This window comes from Clytia hemisphaerica, unplaced genomic scaffold (assembly GCF_902728285.1).
Source record: "Clytia hemisphaerica strain Z4C2 unplaced genomic scaffold, Clytia hemisphaerica genome assembly, whole genome shotgun sequence".
In the NCBI taxonomy this organism is placed as follows: domain Eukaryota; kingdom Metazoa; phylum Cnidaria; class Hydrozoa; order Leptothecata; family Clytiidae; genus Clytia; species Clytia hemisphaerica.
The window spans coordinates 1234521-1259234 of record NW_027104528.1 but is presented as its reverse complement, the minus strand read 5'-3'; the positions used below and the strand labels follow the sequence as shown (position 1 = coordinate 1259234).

General features: G+C 34.5%; 1 protein-coding gene and 1 non-coding gene across 4 annotated transcripts; one reads left to right on the top strand and one right to left on the bottom strand.

Annotated features, from left to right (window-relative positions):
* Window positions 1-3398: 3398 nt before the first annotated feature.
* Window positions 3399-23656, top strand: LOC136822065 (rootletin-like). 3 transcript variants are annotated; one of them, XM_067078274.1, is made up of 32 exons: window positions 3399-3531; window positions 3722-3958; window positions 6222-6440; window positions 7554-7637; window positions 7914-8032; window positions 8453-8704; window positions 9915-10053; window positions 10403-10488; window positions 10923-11019; window positions 11212-11646; window positions 11996-12126; window positions 12351-12552; window positions 12930-13158; window positions 13334-13518; window positions 13660-14304; window positions 14623-14763; window positions 15203-15382; window positions 15628-15746; window positions 16007-16257; window positions 16471-16643; window positions 16843-16975; window positions 17334-17524; window positions 17736-17935; window positions 18915-19051; window positions 19267-19491; window positions 19723-20013; window positions 20280-20410; window positions 20694-20981; window positions 21289-21393; window positions 21537-21677; window positions 21867-22036; window positions 22567-23656. In XM_067078274.1, exons 1-32 carry the CDS (start codon window positions 3448-3450, stop codon window positions 23123-23125), a joined length of 6579 nt encoding a protein of 2192 aa, XP_066934375.1. In that variant the 5' UTR covers window positions 3399-3447; the 3' UTR covers window positions 23126-23656. The 3 variants fall into 3 exon arrangements, with proteins under 3 accessions (XP_066934375.1, XP_066934376.1, XP_066934377.1); XM_067078275.1 differs by lacking the exons at window positions 3399-3531; window positions 3722-3958 and adding an exon at window positions 4540-4801; XM_067078276.1 differs by lacking the exons at window positions 3399-3531; window positions 3722-3958 and adding an exon at window positions 5559-5651.
* On the bottom strand, window positions 22220-22292 carry Trnaa-ggc (transfer RNA alanine (anticodon GGC)). Its single transcript has one exon. It is a non-coding gene; the product is annotated as a tRNA-Ala (tRNA).
* Window positions 23657-24714: the final 1058 nt, after the last annotated feature.

Genomic DNA, 24714 nt, shown 5'->3' with positions numbered 1-24714 from the left:
TAACAGTCCTTGTGAATTTAGTCCTTGTAATTTTTGAACTTCCAAATGACTGAAAATGGGCGAACTTCAGCCAATACAGGTGGAGGGTGCAAGAGAGTTCTGAAAATTTATTTATATATAATTGATTATATACTCTTTCAAATAAACTCCCCCCCCCCCCGAAACCTTATTATTAACTTTTAAGAATTTTTTTAGCTTTCAAAGAGAAGGTCTCTTATTCAGCACTAAATAGCCTGATTTTAGCCTACATTTACCTTATTTTTGGGTTTTGGAAATTAAAATTTCCAACCCCTCCCCCCACCACCCGGTAATTAGGTCCCCCGTTTATAAAAATTTTGAAAATTTTCCAAACCCCCCTGTTTATTTGAACCCCCCAAACCCCCCGTTTATTTGGAACCTAAGAGTAAACCATCTCAAATATGTTCTAATTAGATGTCTTCTCGAGAAAGTTGAAGATCAAAACTCATTGAACCTTCAATCTTCAATCTCAGACAAAAAAAAGGCCTGAAGACTTTGCAAAAATTCATTTCCTTCAATGTCAAGTAGATTTGGCTTCTTGGCTTGTCACCCAAACTCTCCAAATCCAATCAAATTAAAAACAACATTGGCTCTGGTAAAAATAGGTTTTCAGAGCTTGTTTAGGCTTGTTTTGAAATTTGTCATGCATTTTTGGAATATGGAAAAGTCTACAACCTTTTCTCTGTGATTGTAAGACCTTTTTGCATTTCCGCCATATTGGACTTTATGCAAAAATACAGGAACAAATAGCTGTGGTTAGATTTAGTTTGAAAATATGCAAATATCCAAGATTGAAAAGACAACAAAGCATCTTATAAAAAACATTATACTCATTAGAACAATTAAAGATGGAATTTCTCAATTCAAAAAGAAAAATTTACAAAAGAACAAAAGGTTTTAGAAATTTGTTCTTAAAACACGTAGCATATTCTATTTTTATGCCATTAAAAAAAATCCACAAAGACGGAGTAAACACACCAAACTTTTAAAACACACAAATTAAAAGCAATAATTATGATGTCACACACTCTTTCCTGTGCAAGAAAATATTAAAGCCCTGTTTTGACAAGGTCAAGCGCAACACGTCAGTAAAAGTGGCTGAAATTGGGGTTCAGATCAATTTTTTAATTTGATCATTTTGCAGTGCTATTCCAAGCGGAGTGAAAACAATTCAAGATGAGGGATGGAAAGGCAACAAGGTATATTGAATCAGTATGTCACAAACTTTGATATATTTAAAACGTTAACATTCCCACATAAGTTGTCCTTTTGATTTCTCAATTTCCTTTGACTTTCAAAAAAAGTATGAATTTATAAAACTTACAAAAAAGGAAAATTTGAGACCTAGGGCCGATAAGACAAATTTTTTGGCAATTTTTGATTGGTCTGTAAAATACGCACAATGCCAGCAGGTGGCAAAAAATTTGTGTATAGGGCTAGGGGGAAGCCCCCGAAAGCCCTGAGATTTTGATCTTCTCATGCCTAAAAATTGCTCAAAATTTGTAGAAAAAGAGCTTGAATTGCTGGTACTTCTAACAAACAAATGTATAAAGTTAAATGAATCATGACCATGAGCCATATTTTAGGAATTAATGGGATTAGGGATTAATGAATTAGCGCTTTATATTATATTTACACTCTACGTAGTTATATGACTGTCAAGGGAGAGTTAGGTGGATGCGTTTAAACCTAGCGTGGTGAAATCGGGCGTTAGAATGACGGCGCTCCTCTCGTCTTGAAAAGCTTTGACTTACATTATGCCAATATCTTACTTTATATCCACTCCTTACGCCAATACGCCAAAAGTAATTACTGCCTGTTCACTAATTCCAGCCTGGTGTTAGTGGATGATTTCATTTTTTCTTTGTTACAAATGGCAAATTGGAATAATAGAGTAGCTTTTAGACCTGTCGACCTAGAAGTATTTTCTGAATTGAAACCCAGAACTAATTTTGTCGTCAGCCACTTCTCCTAACTTTCAGCTCTAACTAGCGCTACTCTAACGCAAAATATTGCATTTTTTTCAAGTCATATGGCATTAAAATACATTAAGTTAAAAATGATATTAAGTATACTGTAAATATATACAATTCTAATGGATGTCGGTCAAAAAAATTTTTTAGCCTTTAAAATCGTACTAAATTAGGTTCAATTAGTGTGAAAGAATGTACTGCAAGAAGGAGCTTTGGGTACAGTTTTACTGTCATAAACACTTGAAACACTCGACTTTAATCTTTATTACCGGGATTAATGTCATTATTAAAGTCTGTCTCGAAATAATTTGCAGCTGGAGACAAAAATAGCTGTAACTTTTGATAGAATTCGAATCAAGATGCGATTTTGTGCTCGTTAAAAAGATATTCGTGAGTGGAATATTATCAAGTAAAAAAATTGAGAAAAAAAAGGAAAATGAAAATGAAAAATGAAGAAGAAAAAAATCAACTTCTTGTAGAAATGTGGTATAATTACCATTTTCACAGGAGTGACTCTTCAATCTTAGATCATCATCATTATCAAAAAATATTTCAAAAATATTCATTCAATCAAAAGATACCAAACAAAGTTTATTGCTGGTTGACTCTATAAACACTATAAAGTAGTAAAAAACGACAAAAAAACAGCCTTTTGTCGATCAACCAGCAATAAACTTTGTTCGATATCTTTTGATTGAATGAATATTTTTGAAATTTTTTTTGACACTGATGATGATCTAAGATTGAAGAGTCACTCCTGTGAAAATGGTAATTATACCACATTTCTACAAGAAGTTGATTTTTTTCTTCTTCATTTTTCATTTTCATTTTCCTTTTTTTTCTCAATTTTTTTACTTGATAATATTCCACTCACGAATATCTTTTTAACGAGCACAAAATCGCATCTTGATTCGAATTCTATCAAAAGTTACAGCCATTTTTGTCTCCAGCTGCAAATTATTTCGAGACAGACTTTAATATTGTGTTTAATGGGGTCTTTTGCACTTTTAATAAATCTTTCACTTAGTGTCATTACAGGTCATTTTTATTAATCATTAATCCTACCTTCATAGATCTCATCTTTTTAAAATCGATTACAAATGCTTTAAAAATATCAATCGTCTCTCAGATGATATTTTAAAAGGAAATCAATCCAATATGATAGAGAAGCAGTTTCTTTGTTTATTTTTCTTTATTTTTTCACTTAAATATATTCTTATTTAAATTTCACATGTTGACAAAATCTTCTTCGTAACCACAATATATGATAAAACATTGTTTTAGTACTTTTTGTCTAATTGAAACATTGTGAAGATAAAACATTTATGGAATATTTATACTTTTCTATCTGAAGAAAACTTGTTTTAATGCCTTCTCTTTATGATTATATTATTTCTATAATTTTAGAGAAACAACAAAATAAATAGTTTGTCTGGTGTTCTCTTGGTTGTGGAAAATGAGTCACGGTATTGGAGATGAAGAATTGAGAGATTTAGATGGCTCATTGAATGGAATGGATGATTTACAATCAGTTATTAAGGTTTGTTTTCTGCAACCAGAACGTTATTAACCAGACTGAAAGCTTTAATGCAACCTTCTTAGAACATAATCTAGTACTTTTAAATTCTTAAAATTTCGCATAGCAATTAGGGAATCAGTATAGTAAAGGATATAATTTTTGCATTATAACTTTTACATGTCATCTTTCATCAATATTTCTTTTATTTCAGAGACTTGAGGAAGTCCATTTGAACACTCCGCCTTCCCAATCTTACGGCTCTGAAGTCCCAGCACGTATTCGTGACATTGTTACGTCAACCCTGGATGAAGATAAAGATGAAGCTGCTATACTGATCGAAGAAAACCAACAATTGAAAGCTGAATTGTCCAAAGTTGAAGATCGTTTGACCTCCATTCGTGCTGATAGACAGACTTATTCATTAAATTCCTACCTCAAAAAAAATAAGGTATAGTGCACTAGCTTTTATGTTGACATAGACTTTTCAATTTGAAATTACTGAAGTTACTACACTGTATATAGTGTGGTGATCCAAATTTGTTGATTTATTTCGTCTGAGGTGTTTCACCTAGGTTTACAGGGTTTTTAATGTACTGAGAGCCAGTGATTTTTAAGACCATGAAGGTAAAAAAAGAAAAAGTAAAACAAAGAGATTGAACAGCATTAGATTTGATTTATAATTCCAAAGTGATTTTTCTTTCAACAAGGGAAATCAAATGAGCCAACTTATTATTCACACATAGATATTGGGTTCAGTGAAATATTGGTTGTTTTTCTTCTATATAAGTTTTCTTGGTTTTCACATCTTTATGCACACACCCCTTCTTTGCAAAAATATTTTTGACACTTCCAAGTGAAAGCATTGTTTTTTGCCCTCATAATAAATAAAAGGCCTTTTCAACCTTTTCAAAATACTCATTAGTGATTCTTCATTTTCCCCTTTCTTGCTTTCTTCATTGCAAAAAGTCCACAAAATCAAAAGGAATTTTTTATGATGGCTTGTTGTAAGCTCTTTCTTGTCGAAAAGTTAGATTTAGTTTGAAATTCTTTTTTATCAATGTGCTGTTCGTGTCAAAATGTCAAGGCCCATAAACTGATTTTATCAAGTTGTCAGTGAGCCTTTTGATGTGTCATATTGATTTATGATAGTGCATGGTGTTGAACATTTGAAAGTTGTGCTTATTCGGTAGTACAGTACGTTGTTTATCGAAAAAAAATACTACGTTGGTTTTGTTTGATTGGTTATAAAAATAGCACCATTCGCAATCAAAAGATGGCTTATTTCACCGAGGTTGGTAAAACTCTTACTTCTACAGAGACATCTACCTAATAGTAATAAAAGATAATTTTAGTTATCCGTTATTTTTTGTGGTAATCTTAATTTAAAGGGAAGACTTTTCATTTGACTCATGTACGGTCAAATTTAGTCCCATTCTTTGACAGAATTTCGTCTCTTTAAAAATCAAGGGCTGTGATTTCTCATACTTTTTCTTTCTTAATAAAATCTCTTTGTAACATGATCTTGTTATAAGTTGTCAGAAAGGGTGTTTATAAAATATTACGAAAGACGGTTATAAACCAAATGATGACAGAAAATTATTAATTCAAAAGATTTATTGATTTAAATCGATGCACGAGAATTAGTGGAGATTACTCTTTTTGTTTTTTAAGTCTTCGAGATTTTTGACCTTTTTAATCATAACTTTCTAAAATCCATTCATTACTCTTTAAATTATGCTTGCAAAGATCATTTCGTTTTCTGTGATTTGCTCCAACATCTTTATTACATACTCGCACATAATTTGAAGGAAGTGTTTCCAAATACATTTTTGGTAATTAAAGATAATTTGAATTGTACATTTAGAGACTAAGTGTAATAATTTGCATTGAATCCCATCGGAGGTGTATTTAATTACATTTAAACACCATAGTCTGGTGTGCAATTTCATGTTTGATCACAAAAAGGGTAATCAGAGCACCATCGAAATTATTTATTAAACGGATTAAATGTAAAAAGCACTTGAGCTCTCTTCTCTATGATTGTTGCACTAGCTGACAAGAGTTTTTGCAGCATTTTCTCGTCTTCGGGAGAAAAAGAATTCGCATTTTATTTGAGCAGTACTATTCACTGATTTCCGAGTGTAAGTTTTTTTTTTACTTCTTGTTGTTTATTTTAGGTTAATTTTTAGTCTTTTTTCTTTCCGACCTTTAGTGGCTTTCGTGTGCCGTAGTATTGTTTTTACGTTGTGTTTTTTACAAAGACTGGTGAATAGATGGACTTTTTTTTTAGTTCTGATTTCAATCACTTTTAATTATAAGTGGGAACACTGCTTTGCTGAACATGGCATTAAAATGAATACATAAGCTAATTCGATCATTATTGTCATATTTAAATACACGTTTTTTTATAAATACATCCAAATTTTTTGAAACCTTTAGATGTTCTTAAACATTTTCTTAATTTGCCCCATTTTGTGAGTATTTTGGTCCATTTTCCTAAGGAATTGGGTGCTTTAGAGTCCGCAAAGCCTTGAAATGTTCTTTTAACTTGTTCTTATTTAACACCAACGCCATCGAAACCTTAATTTCTTATATAGTTATTTGTTCTTATAAAAAAGCGTGTAAATAATGGTAGAATCACTACTTTCTGAGAATTTTTAGGGCTCTCGATTTTTATATTATATCATTAAGAAATATTTATCGATCCATAGATGAGCGAGACAGGAGGAGGAGGAGTAGCTATGACTTCATCATCATTCAGTATGGATGCTTCCACCACACTCAGTCACCAAGACAACCATTATCAACAACAAGTTGCCATGTTGAAACAAAAACTTGATGATGAACATTCGAACTACAAGAGGAAAGTTCAAGCTTATCAGGACAGTCAGACGAGACAAGCTACTCTCATCCAAAAACTACAAAATAAGGTATACACCATTTTACAAAATAAGGCATTAGAAATTAAAAATTGCTTTGAAAGATGGATGAAAGTAAATAGTTTTGTTCTTTGAACCTTGAAACTTAACAAAATGTTATTTATGATAATTATACACTTTTCTCATATTTTGGTATAAAGCTATCTAAGAAATTGCATATTATTGAGTTTTCATAGTCTACCCTGAAACAGCATAAACGATTTTTGTAAGAACATAAGGCCTCAATGACCAAAATATCCTGTTAGACGAAAACCGCTTTTTTATCGCGTAACAAAGAAAAAATTTGGTTTGTGGGATGATACTGGCTATGTCTACCCTACAGTTTTTCTTTTAAACTCGTGTATGTGTACTCTGTAATTCTTCTATATAGATTTTCAATGGGGAAAAGATCAATTTTGACGGATCTGTGCTGTACTATAATCCCATAATATAATTTTTGAAATCACGGTGAAAAGCTTAATTGAAACTTAATATGTCTATGTATTTTTCCACGTCCTCTGTGCCAATATTTGCCTAAATTAATGTCTTTGACTCCTATACTCCATTTTATTGTGTTTGGATTAGAAAAGAATTGAAATGAACGTAATAGAAATTGGATACATGTAGCCATATTTTCGCATGAAATCTGAGAATTCTGAGATTTTCCTCCTCTATTAATAGCGAATCTGAGCGAATCTGTATGAATTTTAAGAACTTCATAATAATAGTAGCGTTACTCCCTAGAATTCTTGAATTCTCTTCGTGGTTCCCTTTTGGCAAACACCAAAATTTTATAAACTTTAAGCCTAAGCCTAAAAATGTTTTTGTTAAGCCTGAAAATGTTCTTAAGTTAGCCATTTTGTAATCTTTTTTGTGCAATCTCCTTATAAATTGGACTTTTTATATTCCATAGCCTTAAAATGTCCATAAATTTTTCTTTACATTTTGGTCTTCGATGCCTTATGTTCCTACAAAAAATACTGTTTCAGTATAAGTCCTGAAGATTTTTGTTTTTTCATGGGGGTATTAGTTTAACTAGTCCTGACTTGTTTTCCAAAAAAATATTAAAATAAAAGATCGAGCCCAGAAAATGGTAAATCTAAATGAATTAATTCTCTCTCACAGGTGCTTCAATACAAACGGAAAAATGGCGAACAAGACACTGTGTTGAACGAACGAACTCTGGAATGCGATAAATTAAGGACTGAGGTATTTGTGATTCTAATAACTCCCGTCCTATCCTCCTTATTTTAGTTGTTAAGAAGAAGCATGTTTTACTATATGCATTTCTCCCATCTCTTCTTCGTTCTCGATTTCGAGGCATCATATTGGGAACGACTGTAGAGACACGTGTATGAGTTCGCTGTTGATTAAAGTTAAAAATTAAAATGGATGGACAACGGCTTTATTTTTTATCTTTTTCCTATGTTCGTATTACTCAGAGACGCTTAAGTAACCTTTCTTCTGAATTCTTTTAATAATCAGAATCAGAAACTGAACGACTCCAACAAAATTTACGAAGAGCGTTTAAAAGAAGATGAAAACAATGACCAAGATAACAATTTGGAAGACTCGCTTATTCAGTTGGAAGAACAAAAACAAAGGTATTTTGAAAGGGGCTTTTCTTAAAGTACTTGATTTCTTGTGCAGTAATTCAGATCAAAACACTAATCACCTCAAGTACAAAATGTGTTTAAAATCTAGGCAATAGGAATATTTTTTATTTCTTGGGCTCACGTTGTAATTCTTGCTATTTTACAGTATTTATCTTGTGCCAAATAATTTTAAGAGTTATTTTATTACTTAATATGTTGTAACAGTCACAGACAGAACATTAACAGAATTTTAGCACTTCATTTTGAATATTAAAGACTTTGTCCGGTTTTGTTGCGATAATATATTAAATCTTTTCATTGTAAGTTGAGCTGTAGAGAGAGCTGATGTGATCTTTTTATAAAAGTTGTGTTTGCAAGGTTTGACTGTTAACATTTTCGTTCGTCATCGCAATCTTTTTTGTAATCCAGGAATGCAAGCTTGCAACACGTGAATGATATGCTAAGAGATCAACTGGATCAAGCAACCACAGCAAACTCTCAACTGACAGTCGAAGCACAAAGACTGAACGCTGATTGGACGAAAGCATGTCAAGAGTTAGAAGCGAGAGAAGATGAAGAGGAAAGATATTTTACCGAAGAACATGAGAAAATTATTTCACTTTGGACGTCTATCACTTCCTTTCGTAAAAATTTCCAAGAACTGAAGCTTGAAACTCAAAAGTAAGTCGAGGGATCTTTTTTTATTTATTTGAAAATAATGCTCCTAAATATGCTGACAAAGCATATCTAACAAAGGAATTTCTCAAATTTTGTGCACGTCGTGCAGTGCAGGAGGGGGATGAAATATTTTTCCCTTTATTTAAAAATCCTATGAATATCTTTTTTGCTTGGGCTTAAATCTGCTAAAATCATCAAAAGTTCGATAGTATTCAAAATTTTGCTTAGGTGTAATGAGAAGGATATGCAATTTCAAGTTATACGATGTATCTTGCCACAATTTTCAATAATTATCACAGAATTTGTCAGCAACGCCCAATTTTTTGAGCGAAACAATCAAAAATAATTTAAAAACTTTAATAGGAGGTAATCTTCAGAATTGTGATGGGAGCCTCGACCTTATTAACTGTCAAATTATAAAAGCTTTGCCATTCAGTTGATCAAAACAGAGTATTGTTGCTGCGATTTCTCATTTCTTAATGCAATAATTGGCTTTGGTTGAATGCTTTTTCAATCAAATTGCTGTTAAATTTTCGCTCGTACTACGATTACTTACTACAAAGTACAGTATTTCACTTATACATAGCTCCATACTCCATTGGATTTTCGTGCTTAATTGTTTTGTTATTGATAATAGCTAGCATTATTTGAAATTATGGATATCTAGCTTTTTGTCTGTTCTATTTATTCTCATTCATCATTTGCGTTTATCTTGGAAATCTCCTGTTTGGACTTCATACAGCCTCATAACGCAATAAATTGTCTTGTTATGTGAGAATTAGCACTTTAATTTCTAAAACATCAATGATAGAATGATACTCTTGTAAAGCTAGATTTCATACACTCTTTTTCTACTCTTATAATGCATCCCTTATGGCAAGCTTCAAAAAATATCAGCTGATTTCTTTACCCGAGATTGATGTTTTCCGTCTCAAGGGTCCTTCACTTTTTATTAATGAAATTCTTGAGAGACCTTTCATTTTTGCCTTTTCTCGTGAGGCTCTTTGCAATAAGTTATATTCACTGTTTGTGTAGGCTGTTTGAGCGTAGACTTGTCTAAGGATTTTACTTTCATGAGCATCCCTTGCAAATCTGTATGTATTTGTTTTGTAGTTGATGTTTTGTCGAATCAGCAAAAAATATCCTGGGTTACCAAAGAAGTTACTTGGTTGATTCGATCTCAAATTTCAAATTTTCTTTTTCCTTTAAACAGAGATATATCATACATAAAAGCTGAAGTGAACAAATCATCACGAAGCATTCAGACGGCAACCATGTCCGTTGAAAAATCACAACAATCCTCACATTTGAACTATACCCTCTTGGAAGATGAACAGAGCAAGCGAGAAAAGGTACGTTCTTTACAGAATGATCCGAATGATTCTCTCTAGGGTTCTAGAATTAAGGTGGGTATGTTTTGGGGGAAATGACCTGTTTGATTACAAAAATTATCCTTCAAAGAGTTTATCACCTCCGATGGTATTTCAAATTTGGGCTAACAAAATAGGTCGTCAGTTTGGTTTATTAAAAGTTGTGTACAGCTCTATATCACATAATTTGTATTTTGAGATAGAACTTTATATGCGAGCTCCTCATCTTAAATACTTTCATATCATAATAAACACTTTGGATAAAGCACTTCTTCAAGAAGCATGTTTATATTTGTTATTCAACCTCTTCAAACGATGTTATATTTTGTAGGCTGAAGCTTTACTACGTGAAAAGATCCAAGAAAACATGGAACTACGATCACAAAATGACAAGCTGAAAGACCAACTTGATACAATGTAAGAAAGACGAAGCATTATTAAAACTCATTATTAACTGTTTGGTCATATTTACGCTTTAAATGAATCACTCAATAAATTTATTTTGTGACAAAAGTTTGACTCGTGAGGTCATTTGTTGGGGTTATGTAAAGCAGATAAAATTAGCTAACTAACTGATTTCAAACCCCAATATTTTGTGACTTAGCATGCTAATTCGACTGTACTAGCTTGACTTGGTGTGTTAACTTTACTTGGTGGGCTTACTCGACTTACTAGACTTTGTGCGCTAACTCGATTTACTAGACTTAGTGCGCTAAGCCACTGTATACTTTTACAGTATCTTTCACAGTTTCTAACTTACTTCTTTCGCCACATGGATGAATCTCCAGTCTCTAGTTTAACTTTTATGCTCCCTCCTCCTTAATATGATGCATTCTGATGTCTATCTCTAGGTCTGGTGGACACAACGAAAACATCGTGAAATTGCAAGCAACCATCGATTCACAAAACCAAGAAATTGAAGCCTACAAGAAACGTCTCCATAAAATGGTAAGAAAGCGCTTTTTAAAATATGCAACGTAACACTTATAAATTCATGAAATCACGGACTGACTGTCAACCTTTTTCTCTGCCCATTTTCTCATACAAGTCAAGGATTTATCACTGATTACTGATTATTACTGATTTTTTTATTTTTGAATATTATTTCATTCCTTTATTTACATTTTCTTAATTAAATAGGGCGTCGAATTCGCTGAACAAGCTGAACGTTACGAAGAAGACAGTGAAGCTGGGTTGAATTCAATACGCGAAGAAATGGAGATCTTGCAAAACACTTTGCGTGAGATGGCTAATACGGTTTTGGAAGACACAGACAACACGGCTACCATTTTGGGAATGTCCGAACCTTCGTCTGCCGTAAGAAGTCCAAGCAAATTAGACCTCAGTTCAATGGATTATGACCCTGACACTCTTGATGATGACGATGAGATTTCTTTCAATTCAACTTCGGGATCCTTTGGCGGCCGCGTGAAAGGCAGCAGGCGTTCAACTTCACCCTCTCGTATGGCACGCATGCGCTCTATGTCACCTGTTCGCGCTCGATCACCTGCCGTCGCCGATTCGACTGTCTCGATGGCCCAATCTGCCCTCAAGAAAAGACAATTGCAAATACAGGTAGGTTTAATCCAAGTCTGCCTGCTTTATCCCTATGCATCTTATATAAAAAAACTAACAGTTGAGTTTTTTTTCAGGGAAGCGTGGGGGTTTATATCTTACAACATTATCGAAAACAAAAAAATGAAGCGACTGCTTAAGTTGAAATTTTCGTCATCTTTCGTGACTTCATCAGCATATCTACAACATTATCCATATGGAGTACTTAGTTATTTTAATTCAAAGTTAAAGTCAAATAATTTTCTGATTGGTTTGGTAGAAGAATAACACCAATATCGGTAGAACATTTCTGTATTGACTGAGCAAGAAAAAAATGATTTTTCTTTAACAATTTTCATCATTTTTGTAGGAGTTCAAAAACAGATACGATGTTAAAATGGAGGAGATGCGAGGCATGCGAAAACAGTTGAACGAAACTCGTAACAATGTCAAAAGTTTGGAAGAAGAAATTGAAAGATTAAAGGATGACCACGATTCTTCGTAAGTCTTTAGAATGCTTTCAATCCACAGCTTTTACAAGAAATTTTTGGTGGAAAGGACTTTCAAAAGCCGTATTCTCCACTACAATGCAAACAAATTGTTATCGACTAATAAATCGGGACAGAATTGCTCTCGGTTCTATTCAAGGATTTTTTTATACTTTCCACTATGAAATTCTTCTCTTAGTATTTCACGATAATATATAATGAAATTCTTCACTTTAGGAAATCGAAACTTCACGGTACCGACCAAGAGCGTATGAAGTTCAAACAACAGTTGGAAACGGTTGGAAGTGAAAAACAAGTGGTTGAAAAAGAACGTCAAACGTTGTTGAAAGACAAAGATGATCAACAAAAGCAAATTGAAAAGTTGAAAACTAACGTGGCAGAGATTAAACGAAAGGCCGAAGATGATGAAGATGAACGGGTAAGGGTTTTTAATTTCACTATTCATTTTCCTTCGTTTTTAAATTAAATTAAGCAAAATGAATTCTTGAACTCGTCAATCATACCGGTGGTTTTAAACCCGATGATACATGGACTTGAGTCAAACTCAAGATTTGCAGATTCGATTTAGGACAATACGGATAGAAATAACTGTTTTTGAGTGGCATCCTCCCCTACCTTCGAAAAGATAACTATCGAAAGAGGAGCCTGCGGGTCGCCTCCATCTGTGATCGCAGGCTTACTTCTTTAGCTATCAATATCCCGTAATTCTTCGGCTGTTTGGCGATAGGGAGTTCTCAAATTGTCATGGTTTCCTTTCGATTTTAAAATTCTCATTTAAACTTCTTTCGACACTAGGACAACTTGATTCGCGAAAAAGACAGAACATCAAAAGAACTTCAACGTTGTCAAGCACAGATCCGTCAACATGAGGAAAAACAATCGAATCTCCGCGAAGAGAACGCCGGATTGAAGGAGGAATTGAGTCGCGCACAACTCGCTAACGATGTCGTTGAACAAGAAAAAACTCACTTGACGGAACTTTATCACAAAACTGAAGAACAAAAAGAAGTGCTAGAAACTGAATGTAAGAATGAATAAAGATCTATTCTGTTCCGTATTCAGCTGGAATTATGTTTAACAGGTTTCTCTCAAATTAAGAGCATCCATCTCTGTCTTGTTTGAATGAACCATGTTTTTCACGATGCCCACTTTTTGAAAAACTCATCATTCATTCATTCATTCATTCACTCATTCCATAGTGGTTCGCTTACGAAATGGCGAAGTGCAATTGAAGGATGCTTTAGTCAAATTGCAATCTTTGAACGAAGCCCTTGGTCAAGACAAGGTCGATCTGAACAAAATCATCCGACAGAACGAGGTGGAGCGAGATCACTTCATTAGCGAAAAACAAGAACTCGAAATGGAAAAATCTGCCATCAAAGAGGTACAATTCTAGAATATTTAATTTAGCATTTTGGAATATTTGATAATATGCTTGTAGTATCCAGTTTCCTCTTAAAATCACAGTCTACATAATTCATTCTGGTTCTAATATTACTGGGACATAAATATCTTCTCTTCACAGGAGCTTCTTCGAACCGAACGTGACAGAATCGAAATTGAAGCCGAGCGTACCGGGTTAGATCAAAGCTTACAAGAAACCGAATCGCACAAAGAGAAACTGAAAGAGCAGGCACAAGAGCTCACTCGCGTTAAGAACGAGTTGAGTGAAGCTTTGAACGCTAGCGGTCGCGAGAAAGATTCGATCAGCGGTGAAATGCATCAAGTCAAGAAAGAAAATGAGCGACACTCCAATAACCTGAATCGCTTATCAAAAGAAAAGGAAGAAATGACCCGAGACAACGCTCACCTTACCGTCCAACTCAAGGCAAGTGAACGCGACAACCGTACACTCTCCGAAACGAACGCTTCACTCAAAGCAGATAAAGATTCACTGGAATCCTCTCTATTTGAGATGCAACAACTGGTCACTAAGCTAGAAACACGTAAAGAACAACTGGAAAGCGAAAACCATGAATTGAATCTCAACAAAGAGGCTTTGACTGTGGATTTGAATCGCTTGAAGAAAGAGAAGGAGATTGAACTGATGAAGGTGATCAAACAATTGGAATTGCTTCAACAACAATATGAACAAGAGAAGAGAGAACATGGCGTGTTGGTGAACAGAATCAAACAAGAACATGAAGATGAACGAGTTGGAATTATAAAGGTAAATTAAAGTACCATCACTTTTTCAATTCTTTTCCCCCGTGGCTTTGGAAATCATCCAACTTAAACCTTTTTCACCATATGGCTTTTAGAATCATCCAAGACGTATTTTTTGCCTTACTATCCTGTCATTTCATTTATGGTCTACTATTCATATTGTATTTAAGCTTTTATTATACTGTTTTCGGTTCAATTTCTTGTTGCAAAATAATTTTTTACATATGATTTCTTTCAGCATATACCTCCCGTTCTCCTCGCATATGAAATTTATTTTCTGCCTACTTGCAAAATCATCACTTCTTTTTTGTTATTATCACAGGAGAAAGACAAGACCGCTTTGAGCAAAGAACAAGAACTTTCAACAGCACTTTCTACCCTTCAAGAAGAAATGGACAAAACACAAGCCAAAGCAGAAAAAGAACGAAACCAATTATTCAACGAGGTTGCTTCAGTTCAAAAGGTTAGTGGTTTACCGAACTCTAAGCTCTTTTGAATAATTTTTTTTGCGTAACTTGTATAATTAATTTTGTGTACTAATCGCAGCTGCTTTATCATTTCCGTAGAGAAAATCCAATTCCTGGCTGCATTTTAATTCGCCTACTTTGTGAGATTACAAAAATAGAAAAAATGTTTCGATAAATATAGGACTACCACTGGAGCATCAGACTGCTAAAGTCGCCAAATTCTGATAATTGTCTTGGAAAGCAAGTGTTCCGGAATTTTCGATATTAATGCATACAAAAGTAGCCCAAAATGAATTCTTTACCAGTTTGAAATAAGCATCTACACTAGGCTGGTTGAGAACTTCAGCGGTGATTTAGACAATAATGCAATAATGAATCTTGCAAAAGTATTTCTTCAATTGCTTGAAAATTTTGATTACCGATTTTTTGTTACAGGAACGAGACGATTGTTTGATGCAAGCTGAACGTGAAAAGCAAGAAGAGATGAGACAGATGGAGAAAGAGAAAGCCATGCTCGTTGATATGATCAAAGAAAAAGACGAAGAAATTGAAGACTTGTCCATCGCTCTCGAAAAATTGAAGAAAGATTCTTCCAGCAAAATTGCTCAAGATAAGGTAGATAATATATTCATTCAAGGTAGATAATATATTCAAGGTTGTGGATCACATTGGTTTAATGGTTAAGTTTTAAAGATGAATGATAAATAAATGGAGAAAAAAAACTTGGTGATTTTAAAAAAAAAAAGAAAAAAAAAAGAAAAGATAAATGATTGCAATTTAAAGATGCGTTAGAATTCGCAGATTGATATCATCATGCATTTCTTATAGTTTCAATAATATTCCATTGTTTTCACTTCCAGGCTGTGTTGAACGAATCGATGCAAGAAATGCGGACCATGAAGGACGAATATGAAGACATTTTGACGGAAGCTAAAAGAAAAATTGCGTCTTGTGAAGAAAACATTGCAGACCTCAGCAGGTAACTGTCAGCTTTCTGTTGTATTATGTAGTTCATCTCGCTATTATTTATATCTTATCAATACCTCCATTTTCCCTTCACTGTGTTTATGGTATTGTCCATATCGTTTTTTCTGACCTGCTTTTGGGACTAACAGCATCTGAATTGGCTTAGACTTTTAGCAGGAAAGAAAAAGGCATTGTTTAAAAAAATACTTTACCTTAAAAGTCGTTCGTGAGTGGAACTGAAATAAGATACAAGTTTTTATGTTTATCTTTAAGAAATAAAGAGAGCTTGATTGGCGAGAATTCCGACTTGAAACACCAACTCAAGAAATTAGAAGAAACACATGGTGATCTATCACGTGATCATAAACAATTGAAACGTCAGACAAACGAGACCGGGGAAGAGTTGGATTCTGCGCAGAAAGAAGTTGGCGAATTCAAACGTTTATTGAAGGACGTTGAGCTCGAGAAAGAAATTGCTAGAAACAGTGCAAATGATTTGAAAGATCTTGTCAAGAATGCTGAAGGTACGTATGCATTATCATTTTCCGTTACCATATCTGCGGGGTTTTGAATATTAAAACACATTGTATAATACCAAAAATCTATTACTTTTGCCCCATACAACAACCACTTCTTGCTGAACCCAAGGCTACTCAGTCATGATTTTTTTACCCGAACAGCAATAAACCCATAAACTCATTTCTACGTTATTATAAAACTCATTTCTGATTTTTTAGCTGAGAAGGCCGGTTTGAAACGCAATTTGGACGAAGCTAACAAAATGATGGCCCAACTGGAAGAGTCGAACCTTTCTCAAATGAGAGAAGCAGACGAACTGAGATCCAACATCAGAGAATTGGAGACCGCGCGACAAGAATCGAGGAGAGAAATTCAACAGCTTCACAATCAGGTATAAGATTCGTTATTCTCGGTCTCATAAGCATTTCTAGAATCCAGCTCTTTTAGAAGCCCGGCTCCATAAATTAAGGATATTGTAAGAACCAGTCCAATAATCAGCAATAATATTTCGTTTTCTGCGAAGATTTTCTTTCTTGTTGTTAAATTGCTACTGTACTGATTGATATTGAAAATCATACATCTTTTTTAAGGTGAGAACACTAGATAATGATTTGTTGAAAGCCAAGAAGGAAATGAACACGTTGAAGGATCAATTGGCAAAGAATGAACGTCTGTTGGACGAGGGAAGACAAGATGTCTTGAACACCAAACAAAAACTGACCGGTAAAATTTTTTAGCTATTTTGAGAATTTTTCCTGAGTTCATTAAAACCAAGCCCTAAACACTTAGCTTAATTCCCTTGATATTTTAAAGTGTCCTTTTCATTGTCATCTTTCTAAACGTGATTTTCCTTTCTCGCATCCAATTTAGGCTACAAATCCTATCTTAATTTGAATATCAAATCCAAGTTAGGCCATAACCGGCCAACATAGCCTAATTTGCAGTTGTTCATGATTTTATCATGTCATTTTTACCTATATTTCTCTCTTTCTAAACATTTTTCGAAACAAGATTACAATTGAACCAGATTGAACGTACAAAACTGTCCAGCGTAACCCTATTTTTGCTTCTTCTTTTCCAGATTCTGAATCAACAAGAGAAACGGCGAAACGTGAAGTACAATCACTGACCAGCAAATTACAAGACACCAATGAAGAATTACGCATGCGCGAAAAAGAATTGAATGCCACAAGTGAAGATGCCAAACGAAATGATTCCAAAGCTATCGAAAAATTGAAGAATTTGGAAAACCTTTTGGATAATGCCAATCAAGTAAGCATCTATGGCGTCTTTGACATCTTTACACCTATGAAGCATTTCTTCTTGATTCTATATTTGAACTAATTCTTATCAATGATCAAGATTACTTATGACGGACTTTTTTGCGACCTTTACAAAGTATTTTTAAGCTTAGTTAAATTTTAAGTTATGATACCTAATTTTCAATGTTTAAAGTAAAGTTTCTTCTTGTTGCATTTTAAAGGAAAAATCGGACCTCAAGCTCCGTCTTTCAAGTGCAGAAGGCAAGAATGCTGGCCTTGAAAACCAACTAAACAAGATTGAAAATGGCAAAAACCAAATCGAATTCAAACTAAACAATCTATATTCCACCCTTCGTCGCACCCTCGGAATACGCCATCAACCGCCTCAAACACCAACGTCTCCCGCCCAACCACAATTCCAGTAAGTCGAATCACCTTGTTTTATGTAACTTTCCTCACCATTTTTGGCTTGGATTGTCCTGGTCAATTTTTAGAATTTAATATACAAGAGATTTCTCTTTTAAAGCGGCTTTTAGAATAAAATAGAAAGTAGAAGAAAATAGAATCCTTATCTAGGAATTGATTGATGCGGTAAAAACTGAATTTTGATAATTTAAAAAACTTTTATGGCCTATATGCGAGTTTATCTATTTTTCGTATTCTCGTCATATTATTAAAACACGTGCACAAAACAAATCTATTCAATGGTAAATACGCTAAAATGAAAACGAGATGGAATTGAATACAAACAGTCTAGTTGAAAACATGTTTAAAATGTTTGCTATCTTTTTCGAGAAAAAAAACATTAACTTTTAAAATTATGCTGAAGTTTCTTTTGCACTGTGCGAAGTCGAAAAGTAAAGTTTATTTGTGAACTCTAAAACGAAAGATTAAAATGAAAATATCATCCTAGATATTTAGAACATGAAGATTTTAAAATTATTGTAAACATTCGATGTAAAGGAATGTTTTTATCTGTGAATACCGGAGAGTTTAACCTTCTATGCAAAGAACTGGCTTGTTAGATTGAAATGTGTAATTCACAAACTTGTGAAGACTTTTTGAATCGGCTAGATGCTATGGATGGCAGACTGAATGATGCAGAACACAAATTTCAGCATTCTTTTGATGTTGTGAAAGATACTTTTCTCATTGTTTACAATAACATGTAATTTGTCTGTTTTGTTTCTCGTATCGAATTTTTCTAAGAGGAACTTTATCCTCTCTTGTAGTAGTTTTCAACTCGGGTAACCAATTCTAAACAGTAGATTATAGATCGAGGGAACGGTTTGAAGCAAGGTGTTTCTTTCTATGGCTGAACTTTAACTTCCAACTACATTCAGCTTTAATACTAAGAATTCCGTCTGATATTTCTAATTCACTTTTGTTTCTCTCTACAGAACACCATCCCCAAGCCGTTCCAGTCCGCCAAAACGAAGGACGCCTTTCGGCCGCCACAAGATGACGTCATCGATGCAAGAAAACGATTCAGAGAGTGAAACACAACTCTCGACCACTTCTCATCCTGATAGCTCTGGTAAGTACTGAGTACGACATTTGTTTTAGCATTTTTCTAGCTGCAAAGTTTCCCATGTTTACAAGGAAGAGGGTAGAATATTTATGGTTGGTGCTCGGTGCGTTTGACCAGTTCAACTACTTTTTAACCTTTTCTGTCGTTCATCTGTTATGATTTTTTCTCTGTGCAAAAATGTTTTTTTCTCGAAATATTATATCTTTATTTTCTTACTACAGGTGAGAGCAGTAAGTTTGACATGACCAGTGAGATTGATCCTGAAACCATCCGAAGTGGATTACGTGATTTCGCACAAAAGTTGAAAGACTTGGAACGCGAACGGGACGAGGCGCACGCGAAGATTGGCGTCATGCAAAGACAGATCGCAACCCTAGAGAAAGATCGTAATGAATGCGAGGAAAGAGTTCAAGCTCTTCAAAAGAATTTGGAAGATACTGAGGAGGGTATGTCTAGCGAGTTCGTTTTCAAACAGAGATGAATGATTGAATTAAAGATTCGACAAGATAAAAAATACAGTGCTCTTCCGAATTTTCCTTTTAATTAAGATTCCGTGTTTGTCTCATCGCGGCGTTAATTAAAAACAACCAGGTGCGTTCGAAATAAGAAGTATGGATGCTAGTTACTGTCAACAACATATCATTAAACCAAATTCTCAATGATTTTATTCTTTGCAGGCAAACGTGGTGCTGACGGTCGTTTGAGCAGCGCACAGACAGCCTTGATGCTACAAGAGGAAACCATTCGACGTCTCGAACGCGAACGAAAAGTATTGAACGACAAACTCCTCACACTCGAATCAAGCATCGCGCAAGCTGAAGCCGACAAACGTGTTTTCCGTGAAAAACTCGGTAAAAGTCAGAAAGCAGAGTCGCGCTCTGAGAAAGAGAGAGATGCCATGCGCCAACAGATTGATAATGCTGAATCACGTGTTACTAGGATGGAGTTAAAGAAAAAATCTCTCGAAGGTAAAAACGGACTTGAAACTTAATGTACTGTATTACACTACTGAAAAACTTACCAGTAGACTAGCCTTAATGCGTAACCTCTTTCCCGTTAATTTGAACTTGAAATTCGAACAAACTTTTGATCTAATATAACTGAGAATCAAATAATGGTGGCAGTATCTGTGACGAACAGCCATCAAATGATAATGATAAGGATATCTCTTCCTTCCATTCATTTCCATTCCCACTCACTTACTCACTTCACTTTCATACTTAAAAATTTTCAGGTGATTTAGATCGTGTCCGTCAGCAATTAGCAGATTCGGAGACTGAGAAACAAGGCATGCGACATCGAATCGAACAATTGCAACGCACGCAACAAGATCTCGAACAAAAAGTCACCACTACTCAAATCACCGTATGTATAGTAGACAACAATTTCTCAAAACTCTATAATGTCGATAGTATGCTTTCTTGTCCCTTTAGCTCACAAACCCTTGTACTGTAAAAAGTCTGATACTCGAACTCTCGACAACTTGAGGAAATATGCCTCTTTATGGGAAGGTATTTTCAGGTGAGACGGAGTATCTTTCAGAGTCGATTTCTTTGGTTCCACTTTGTTGTACTTGCTGGCCAGACTCGAAAAGTAACAATATTCGTTTTACGATCTTCAAATTAGGATTTTCTTTTCCTTCCTGTAGATTGACCGTTTGAACACATCATTGACGAAGACATCAGACCAAGAGAAGATGTTCAAAGAGAAAGTGAACGAACTCTCCATCAACTTAAGTGAAACAAACTCCACCACTCAATCTCTCCATGAGAAGCTTCAACAAACGCAACGTGCTCTCCTCAACACTGAACAAGAAAACCAAGCACTTCAAGAGAAAATAGAAACGTTGAAATCGAAACAATACGAAAGCAAACGAAATCTTGAGTCTTGTAGTGAAACTATTTCAGCATTGAAATCAAATGTTTCGGATGTTGAGGTATGTACATACAACGTATCATTTGCTAGTCTGCTGGCATCCACTAAAATATTCTTATAGACTCCCTTAGGTTATGTAGAGCTTTGTTACTAATGAGACTAATTCCCCGGTGCTTTTAGATTTGCCATCTCGAATTTTCTAGCTCACATTCTAATTGTTCTTGAAGTTTATTTATATACTCTCAAATTACTAGGCTGCATCTCTTTTCGTAGTATAATCAAACCTGATGCTATTGAATCAGCAGATGCTTTAAGTGACGTTTAATTGGAGTTCTGTGCCAAGCTATCTTCTTTTTTTTTAATAACAGGCCAAACGTTTGGAACTGGAAAATGAGTTACGTTTATCAGCACAAAACATCCAAAAGAAATCGAATTCAGAATCTGAACTGACCGATAGGATCACTCGCGCTCAGGTAAATATCAATACCTTTCTTCCGATGGCACACTTTTTTATATCAAGCGATCCTCTGATTGCAAATGTGTAAACGTCACCAAAAGTTGCTTTGTTCTGTATATGAAGCAGTTATAATTCACAAATTCTTTAATTGTGTTTTAGGAGGAGAAACGTAACCTACAAGACCGCTTAGCACAACAACAACGTTTGTTGTCACAGACCGAGCAAGAAAAACGAGAAATTGAACGAAATGTTTTAAAAGCTGACAAAGAAAAGAAATTACTTAAAGCCAACATTGAGAGGGTGAGGAATTTTACTGGTCAACATTTTTCGATTTTCAACCCTAGGTTCGGGAAAAATGACGACTAATTTTGAAGACTTCAAAAGTCCAATTTCAAAAAAAATGTTTCCTTATTCAACTCAGAAGCTTGGGTTGACCTCTTGATGTTTCAAAATATTTTCCAATCAATTTTCTTTCCGCAATTCTTACAGGTTGAACGAGATAAGCAATTTATTGAAGATGAATTGAACCGATCACGCACCAACAAGACGGAAATCGAAAGAACTATCCAATCCAATGAACAAAATGCAAACGAGTTGCGATTGCAAGTCAACCAACTCCAACAAATCTTAGATGAAAAAGAACAAAATCAGTCACAAAAGTACGTTTATACAACTCTATTTCAGACTTTGACCTCGTTTTGTATTCATAGCTCAATAGCTCAATAGAAATAGAGACAACATAGCGAACTCAAATATTTGTGTGAAATCAAGTGCGTATTACTTATAGGTAATGAATCAACGGATCTTGCACTAATGTACTTCCCAGTTTTTCTCAAAGGTAGCGAATCGAGTGGGAATTGAACCCACGACCTCTCGCTTGCCGGGCGATTGCTCTCCCGACTGCGCTATCGGTTCGTTGCTATTACACTAGTTCGTAGTAGACGAGGGGAGCGACGTGCTCAATGTTCACCATCCGGTACCTGAATTCTACGAATCAATGTAATTGCCACGAACTGAGACACAGCTAGTGTCCAATCTCCAAATCCCAAATGTTTGTAATCATGTATTCTTCTAGTGACGGATTTGATCTTATATACGGCAGTCAGCAGCTTTGAATCAAGTCCCCTTCTTCACGCACTGCTTTTCACACCCCTTGACTTTCAAATAAAACCTTTTCATTAACTTTCAGATTGATGGAAATCACATCTCGCCATCGTGACGAACTCGAGCGCGAAGCTGAACGCAACAAAAACGCACAAGTACATCTTGAACGCACTCACGCTGCACGTGAACGCGCACACAAACAACGCACGCGTGGTCTGGAAGAACAAGTCAACACGTTGAAAGATCAGTTATCAAAAGAAATGCAACAAAAGCAATCTTTCATCAACCGAACGAGTCAAAAGAATGGAGAAATGAGGGATATTCGTTCGAAACTTTCTACCTCGCTCAATGAAGTTTCGAGTGGAGCTGATTTGCGCGTTCTCGAACGAGAATCACAAAAGTTGGACGAAACAGTCGATTCCTTCGAAAAATCGGGTTTCATAAGCTCAACGCCGTTTCCAAGGAGAGCGAAATCTGTTTCACCAATCACAAGAAGTTTATCTTCGGAAAAATACCTGAATGGTAACACAATATCACCGTCACACGATTCGACTGTCACGCGTTTCGCAACTCCGCTAACGGATACACGCAAAGGACCGTCTGCTAGCTATGTTTCTCCTATACGCAAAAGTCGAAAATATTAAAACCATCAAATAGGTTTTACTAAATTTTAGCAAAGTGTACATATTATGAATAGAAAGTTTTACGTGTAAAATCTGATTTTTATATACTAATAGAATAATTTAAATGGTTTGTCAAATATACATACATTACATGATTTTATTTTTATCAATAAGGATAAAACAAAATATTTCAGTGGGTTTTTAATTTAGAATTTTTTTATGAAATAAAAATTTAATACATGCTTATAAATTTGAGAGAAGGGTACAATAACTTGAAGAAATCGATTGCAAGAATACGTAAAACGAACGGTATCAAATTTTAGTGTTATTTTTACGATTCGTGACTAGGTTATTTTTATTATTATATACACGATGCTAAACTATTATTTCAAATTGTATATTAGGTAGATCGATTTCTTATTCTTTTTATTTTTATTATTTACTTCGTGTGTGAAGAAATAAGTGCTGATACAAAATCAACTAAATTTATACTCCAATCATTTCCAAAGGACTACAACTCAAGCACACAAAAAGATATAAATATTAACACTTAACAAAGAATTGACTTTATAAATTGCTTTTTATAGTCAAATCCCTCGAAAGTAATTAAGAATTTAATTGCAAAAATGACGTTATGAACTTTAAAAAGACGTTAATATTATGTTGCATCACCTTCTTTTATTTAACCTAAGTTTTAATGGGTAATTAACCTTTTTGTTTCGAAGTTTTTTCAAACTGTCGGCAAAGAATTGAACTGTTTTAGATTTTTCGGAAAAACTTTCTAAATTCATGCATCAAAAGTTATGGCTGTTTTTCTATGAAAAATTTGGATGGAAAACTTGTCAAAAAGCACTATTTTTAAGAATTTGAAGCAAATAAGCTTTCAGAAAAATTGTCCGAAAATTAATTTTAGTTCGATAAAACATACACCATCTACCGCAAAAAATTTTTCAAAATGTTTTTCTTGATAAATTTTTTTTCATTGTGATTTCTTAAATTTTCAGAATAACGGATAATTGGCCTAACAGAATATGTATAACATGCCACAGTTTTGTGGGCTACATCAAGTAGAACTTTGCATTTTGTAAGTAGTAAATATAAAAAATTCACTATCATCAGAGCCCTTAATACAGGCCTAAAAACACCGCAACATCACTCATTTTGCTATGCGACTACCACGTTTAGCGTACCAAGCCAAACGATGTGACTCAAATTCTTTTTATCAGGCATTTTAACTCCTAATACAAGCCTAAGAAAATTGCCCAATAGCGTTTTGCAACGTGATTACCGCGTTTATCCTGCAAGGCAAAACACAGTGACTCAAACTAGTTTCTCTCTCCTATAACAGTCCTAAGAACACAGATAAATCGCTCATTTTGTATGCAACCATCGCATTTAACTACAACGCCAAACGCAGTGACTCAAATTCGTTTATCAATCTGAGCTTGATGACATACAAGTGTCCATATTGGTTGCGTCTAGCCGATATGACAATTTAAGTTTAACTTTTCCTAATCATTGTTTGCTTGCTTTTTTCAAGTCGTCAACTTTTATGTGTTTGAAAAGGTTTGGTAGAGGTCAAGTAAAAAAAAAAAAGACATTCCACGGGT